The sequence below is a fragment of the Octopus bimaculoides genome, chromosome 24 (assembly GCF_046866305.1).
Source record: "Octopus bimaculoides isolate indiv1 chromosome 24, ASM4686630v1, whole genome shotgun sequence".
Classification (NCBI taxonomy): domain Eukaryota; kingdom Metazoa; phylum Mollusca; class Cephalopoda; order Octopoda; family Octopodidae; genus Octopus; species Octopus bimaculoides.
The window spans coordinates 6,912,506-6,920,376 of NC_142951.1; the positions used below are offsets into that span (position 1 = coordinate 6,912,506).

General features: G+C 37.4%; 1 protein-coding gene across 3 annotated transcripts in view; it reads left to right on the plus strand.

Annotated features, from left to right (window-relative positions):
* Positions 1–7,871, plus strand: part of LOC106875452 (calcium-independent protein kinase C) — a 141,811-nt gene that overhangs the window by 41,572 nt on the left and 92,368 nt on the right. For all 3 annotated transcript variants that reach the window (XM_089341167.1, XM_089341166.1, XM_089341165.1), the window contains exon 3: positions 1,804–1,839. In XM_089341167.1, coding sequence (XP_089197293.1) covers positions 1,804–1,839 — 36 coding nt within the window. The remainder of the gene's footprint in view (positions 1–1,803; positions 1,840–7,871) is intronic.

Below are 7,871 nucleotides of genomic sequence, written 5' to 3' on the forward strand. Positions count from 1 at the left end.
CAAACAGGCTAATTAGTTCAGTGATTGACCACATTTGACAACATTGCTATATTACACTGTATTTACAGCCGGCTTAAGATAAAATGTTTAGGCTGTAAGTACATTAATTGCATGTTGAAATAACATGCCAACCATACTGTTTCTCTTGTGGTCAGCTAATGAAATACTAAGCTAGTGTACGTTGGGAACGAGGTAAAGAGGAACCGAGAGGAAATTTAGAACAAGTGTACTATTAGTGTACTTGGGAATGAGGTAAAGAAGAAGAACCATCTGGATGAAATGCTGAGTTAAGTGTACTTTGGGAATGAGGTAAAGAAGAACCAAGAGAAAAAGAAGAACAAGTGTACTTGGGAATGAGGTAAAGAAGAACCAAGAGAAAAAGAAGAACAAGTGTACTTGGGAATGAGGTAAAGAAGAACCAAGAGAAAAAGAAGAACAAGTGTACTCTGGGAATGAGGTAAAGAAGAACCAAGAGAAAAAGAAGAACAAGTGTGCTTTGGGAATGTGGTAAAGAAGAACCATCCGGATAAAATGCTGAGTAAGTGTACTTTGGGAACGAGGTAAAGAAGAACTGAGAGGAAATTTTAGAACAAGTGTACTGTTAGTGTGCTTGGGAATGAAATAAAGAACTACTACTAGCAAGATGAAATGCTAAGTAAGTGTACTCTGGGAATGAGGTAATGCAGAACCAAGAGGAAATGTTGAAGCAATGCATTGTGGGAATGGGGTAAAGAAGAATGAACACATAAGGTTAGTTAATATAGACTAGGAATAAGGTAAAGAAGAACCACCAAGATGAAAGGCTTAGCTAGTGTACACTAGGAATGAGGTAAGGAGGAAGGGCAAACTCAAAAGCTAGGCTAGTGTATACTGGGAATGAGGTAAAGAAGAACCAAGGGAGAATGCTGAGTTAGTGCACTATGGGAATGGGGTAAGGGAAATGGAACGAACCAAGTGAAAGCTAAGCTTTTGTACTCTAGGAATGGGGTAAAGAAGAAGAATGGATTCAGAGGCTGAGCTTATGTATTCTGGAAATGATGATTTTAAAAAAACCCAGAATATTGACCCTTTTTGATTCCAATCTGTCTGAAAAAGCCCTTGGTTCTATTATACAAACTGTTTTAAAATGATCTGAATTAAGACCTTCTGTTGAAATTCAATGTTATGTTCCCAACCCCAGGTTAATGCTTTTTCTAATTTTAGCACAAGGCCAGCAATTGTGAGGGGAGGGGGGAAAGTTGGTTACACCAACCCCAGTGCTTAACTGCTACTTATTTTACTAACCCTGAATAGATGAAAGACAAAGCTGCCCTTGGTGGGATTTGAGCTCAGAACATAAAGAACCGGAAGGAATGCCACTAAACATTTCGTTTGATGCACTACCAAATCTACTCATAAGGCTTTGGTCGGTCTGAGGCTATAATAGAAGACACTTGCCCAAGGTGCCACGCAGTGGGACTGAACCCGGAACCATGTGGCCGGGAAGCAAGCTTCTTACCACACAGCCAAGCCATGTTGACAGAAAAAAAAAAAAAAATTCTTTAAGAGACAATAAAATGTTCAAGAACCAATACTTTTGGGCGTGTGTTGATATGATATAAAATGTCAGCATTTAATCGTGTAATATAACCTGAGTGTAGAAAGCAATTTTAATTTTTGAACAACATCCATAAATATTGGAGCCTGTAAAAATATTAGAAAAAAAAAAATGTTTTGATATAGTAAGGAACAACAACAAAAAATAATAATAATAATAATGATAATAATAATAATAATCCATTTTTATTATTTTTCTCTTTACAGTTCCAATGGGTGTTATCACTGAGACTGGAGTTCCAGGTAAAAAAATATCTTAATTATTTTTAATTCCTAGTAAACATGATTTCTTAACTCCTTTTAAATCCACAGGGACATATATTCCAGGTGTGCTAGGTGTGTGCTGCACATCCGTCAAAAATGGCAAATTCATTATAAACATTAACCTTACTCGTTAATTTAACCACAAACCATAATGGAAAACTTATGATGCTATACCCCTGCTTGAAATTTGGTGGCAGGTGTCCAGAAATAACACTGTACACCACACAGCGCATCGTATCATAATATGGTACTGGGCAGCAAATAGTAGGATAATGGGAAAATGGCAAAAAATTAATGGTGAAGGATGTGCGACAGCTTTGACAGCATGGTCGCATGTTCAGTTCCATGGCAAGAAGTTGTACATTTAAATTAATTTAGAATTCCTAAAGTAAAACTAATTTTTGTTACAATAATTTTTTTCTTACAGTATCATCATATAACTTTGATCTGAATTTGTTTTCAAAACTAATAATACACTTTTAGAAGTCAGAAACCAAACTTAGCCCATTACCTACCAGTGATCTCATATGAGGTCACTTAAAAATTACAAATTTCATAATTATCTGTCAATATTTACACATATCTAACCTTTTTGCTATATCTACTAGGTATATTTCTCTGATATTCAAATGAGGTTTGCTAATTTTTCACCCAATATCTCACTTATTTCTATTCAAAATGTTATTTTGAAATGTTATTTTGATCATTCCAGCATGTTTCTAAGGCTGTTTTATGCTAGAAATCAAAGTTTCATAAAAAAATTCCAGTTAATAGAATTATGGGAGGTCATGGGTTTTAGTCAGGTCAAATTCTGGTGCTGTTAGCACACCAAACACTACATGTTTGAGCTGTATCAGCTGTTTTGTCATTAGTCACTGAAAACGGTTTGATGTGAAAGGTTGGGTGTTGATATGTTGCTCAGTGGATTTTGGGATGTCCTTAGTTGTGTACATAGGTATTTTATTTAAAATTTACGAGCATGTATCCCTGCCCCGTAAAATTCTGTTGACTGTTCTTTGAGGCACTTCTTCACTACAGTTTTCACTTCCTCATCACTGGACTATCATCATCACTGGGCTATCATTTTTCGGCCCCATGAAAGAGGGTTTGAGAGGCAAACATTATTCCAGTGACGAGGAAGTGAAAACTGTAGTGAAGAAATGGCTCAAAGAACAGTCAACAGAATTTTACGGGGCAGGGATACATGCTCTCATTCGAAGGTGGAACACTGCTATTGAGAGAAGTGGTGACTATGTTGAGAAGTAGGGATGTGATCCACAGAGGACCAGCTTCATTTTGATGTATGTCAGTGGCAAGAACAGACTTGGTGGTAATCAATGTTGCAGGCGCTGAGAGATTTTTTTAGGGAATCCTTGTACCTTTTCTTTGGTGTCCTTCTATGATGACCAGAGGTGGGTTCACCATACATCATGATCTTGGGCAGTTTATAGTCCTCCATCTTGATGATGTTTTGTCCAGCATGGCTGTGTCTTCTGCAAAGTTGCTTTGATGCTGGTGACCTTTGCCTGTTCTAGGACTTCAATGTTGGTGACAAAGTCACTCTGGTACATATGTAGAATAATGAAATTCTTGATCTATTTTATAAAATACAGTTATTTATAAGAGTTCGTTAATAATCGTATTTTTAAAAGTAATTTTAATAAAATAAATATTTCCTCTGTTTCTTGTTCAGTCTAAAATACCATCTGGTACTCTCTAGGAGGTACAGGCACCCCAGGTTGGATGCCCTTCATGGATGGGTGGGAATTAGTACAGTTGATAGTGAGGCAGGCTTGGTAATGAATTGTAACTAGGTCAGTTGGTACTGTTCTAGGTTTGATACTGTGTTGTAACTAGGTCAGTTAATAGTGAGAGACACTTGGTACTCTATTGTAAGTCAGTCAGTTGGTAATGAGCCAAGCTTGGCAGTCGATTGAAAGTAGGTCAGTTTGGGAGTATATGGTAACTAGGTCAGTTGGAAGTGAGTAAGGCTTTCGTAAAGTATCAGAACTGGAGTCACTTGATAATGAGTCAAGTTTGGTGGTATATTGTAACTAGGTCAATTACGAACCAAGCATGGTGCTGTATTGTATCTAGGTTGTTTAGTAGTGAGATCTGTTTTGATGTAAATCGCAACTAGGTCACTTAGTAGTTAGTAATGAGCTATGCTTGATGCTGTTTTGTAACTAGGTCAACTAGTTGTGAGTCATGTTTGGCATCATATTGTAACTAGGTCAGCTGATACTGAACAAGGCTTTGGTGATGACTTGAAACTAGGTCATAGCACTTTTGTGTATCTGTCAGGACAAGGTACCAGGAGGGGGTCTTCCCAGGTGATATAGAGTGTGCTGGAGAAGATTCACATGCGTAGGCCCTGCCCAAGGAATAGATGTACACTAAGGTATCATAAATTTAAAGCAGAACAAATGAATTATTATCAACACCTCTGTGGTTTTTGTACCATCCTGTACATGGGTACAAACTGTTAACCCCCTAATCTTTTTTTCTCTTTGACTTCCAAAACAATTCTGTTTAATATTTGATAAGGTGGATACATCGAAACCTGTTATATTTTAAAATTACTCATTGTAACAAAAATATTAAACTTTTTCCAACTTTATTTACATTTTTAGCCATAAATTTTGATTTGTATGGACTCTTAAGCCCTTTTCAACTAATATCTATAATTAATGCCCCCACCCCCCAAAAAAAACGAAGGAAAAAACAACAATGTGAGGACGTGATACATGCCAAGTATTAGCAGATGCTCAGGGAAGGAAAGAAAGGGTGCTTTACATTTCAAGCAAAGCTCTTCTTCAGAAACAGGAGACAGGAAGGCGGAGGGGAAAAAATCACCAACAATATACATGTAGTTACATTTTGAAATATATATATATATAGGTGCAGGAGTGACTGTGTGGTAAGAAGCTTGCTTTAGGCAGCGGGCTGGCAGAACTGTTAGCACACTGCGCAAAATGCTTAGCGGTATTTCGTCTGCCGTTCTGAGTTCATATTCCGCCGAGGTCAACTTTGCCCTTCATCCTTTCGGGGTCGATAAATTAAGTACAAGTTACGCACTGGGGTTGATATAATCGACTTAGTCCCTTTGTCTGTCCTTGTTTGTCCCCTCTATGTTTAGTTCCTTGTGGGCAATAAAGAAATAAGAAGCTTGCTTCCCAACCACATAGTTCCGGGTTCAGTCCCACTGCGTGGCACCTTGGGCAAGTGTCTTCTACTATAGCTTCAGGCCAACCAAAACCTTGTGAGTGGATTTGATAGATGGAAACTGAAAGGAGCCTGTCGTACATACATATATATATATGTATATATATGTATATATATATACATATATATATATATATATATATATGTATATATATGTATATATATATACATATATATATATATATATATATATATATGTATATATATGTATATATATATACATATATATATATATATATATATATATATATATATATATATATATATATATATATATATATATATATGTATATATATGTATATACATATATATATATATATATATATATATATATATGTATATATATGTATATATATATACATATATATGTATATATATATACATATATATATATATATATATATATATATATATATATATATATATATATATTACGGAGATGTACTTGCATAGCAAGTGACCTGATCCGAGATCGTGTGCGGGAACGAAAACAATTGCAGCGTGGAAGGTGTTTATAAGCCATTTAAAATAACACACAAAATCCGTTAGATTCACTTCAACATTTAAATTTAATTTGTCAAAATATTTTCGTCGCTTTGAGACCGCGACGTGTTCACTGACAAAATTCTGTGCTGCATCTGAGCATCAGATGCAGCACAGAATTTTGTCAGTAAACAGGTCGCGGTCTCAAAGCGACGAAAATATTTTGACAAATTAAATTTAAATGTTGAAGTGAATCTAACGGATTTTGTGTGTTATTTTAAATGGCTCATAAACACCTTCCACGCTGCAATTGTTATATATATATATGTTTGTATGTATGTATATATTTGTATGTGCGTCTGTGTTTGGTCCCCGTAACTTAGCAGTTTGACAGAAGAGACCGATAGAATAAGTACTAAGCTTACAAAGAATAAGTCCTGGGGTCGATTTGTTCAACTGAAGGCTGTGCCCCAGTTGGAAGGATGCTTAAGCGTTGCATACAACCCTGGGATCTGTGATTGAGAACCGCCGTTTTAGATAGTTGAAAGTTAGTCAGGGTCTCTACTAGTGTTTATTTAAACTTCACAAACACCCAGGTTCCCTCGCCCCACACCCCCTCCACTGCAACCATTGACCTATTGATGTTACTGGTTACATTGAGCTCCCACCACCACCACCACCACAGTCTGGGAGCGTCGTCTAATGAAGGTCATGAAAACTGCCCCATTTTCTCTAAGTACAACCATGGAGAGGTGCCCCGCCCCCACACATACTTTGAATATAATATATTCTGTTAGATAATTGAGTACTTTATGGCGTGCAGCCTCAGCCTCAAATAAATAAATGTAGAGAGTGTTAATGACTTAATTGCTCTTAGCTTCAGATGTTAATTAGAGCATGAAGACAATTAATTGAGCATTTGGTTGCCCTAGCTCTGTGTGTGCATATATGTGAATTTGTCTACCTATCTATCTATCTATCTATCTATCTATCTATCTATCTATCTATCTATCTATCTATCTATCTACCTATCTATCTATCTTTCTCTGTCTTTCTCTCTCTCGCTCTCTGCTGATCAAAATCACAGTCATAGCAGATACCAGTGTCACGCAAATTGGCATCCATGCTGGTGGCACGTAAACGCACCCTGGTGTCAGGCAAATGGCACGTAAAAGCACTCATTACACTCTTGGGCTGGTCGGCATTAGGAAGGGTATCCAGCCATAGAACACCATGCCAAATCAGACTGGAGTCTGGTGCAGCCTTCCAGCATACCAGCTCCATGTCAAACCATCCAACCCATGCTAGCATCGAAAGTAGATATTAAACAATGATGATGTGATGGTGGTTAGTGCATCGAGCTTATGATCGTCAGGTTGTGAGTTCGATTCCTGGACTGGGTTGTGTGTTGTGTTCTTGAGCAAGACTCTTTATTTCACGTCACTCCAGTTCACTCAGCTGTAGAAATGAGTTGTGATGTCATCCCTGGTGCCAAGCTGTATCAGCCTTTGCCTTTCCTTTGGATAACATCAGTGGCATGGAGAGGGGGAGGCTGGTGTGCATGGGTGACTGCTGGTCTTCCATAAACGACCTTGCCCGGACTTGTGCCTCGGAGGGTAACTTTCTAGGTGCAATCCCATGGTCAGTCATGACCGAAGGGGGTCTCCTTTTCCTCCTCCTCCTCGTCCTATGCACACAATATTTATGATCAGCTCTTCAAATGTCTTTCATTTAAGATCTTATGCTAGGAAGGAGCCCTTATAGGTACAATAAAAAGCCAAGCTCTGTAAGGAAGCGGCAGCCATTACCATCACACACGTACACATACACGCACACACACACACACACACACACACACACACACATCAAATAACACTATTACATACAAACATAGTCTTTCACTTGCAGACCAAGAAAGACACATACACATCTGATCACTCATGCATGCAGGCACATAAGCATACACACACATATATATATAAATACACATTCATTCACACACATGTGTATCTGTACATATACACATGCACAGGCATTCACACACACACACACACACAAACATGCACACATGCTCACGTACACTCATAACCTTTGTCGGGAATAAACTATATTGTTATTTAACCCAACAAGCAGATGATCACAGATGTTCCAACCATGACTATCCCATCTATCTATCTGTCTGTCTGTCTGTCTTTTTTTATACATACATACGTACACACACTCACATACATATATACATGCTTACATATATATAATGTCTATATATGTTTGTGTGCGTGTATCCATATATATATATTATATT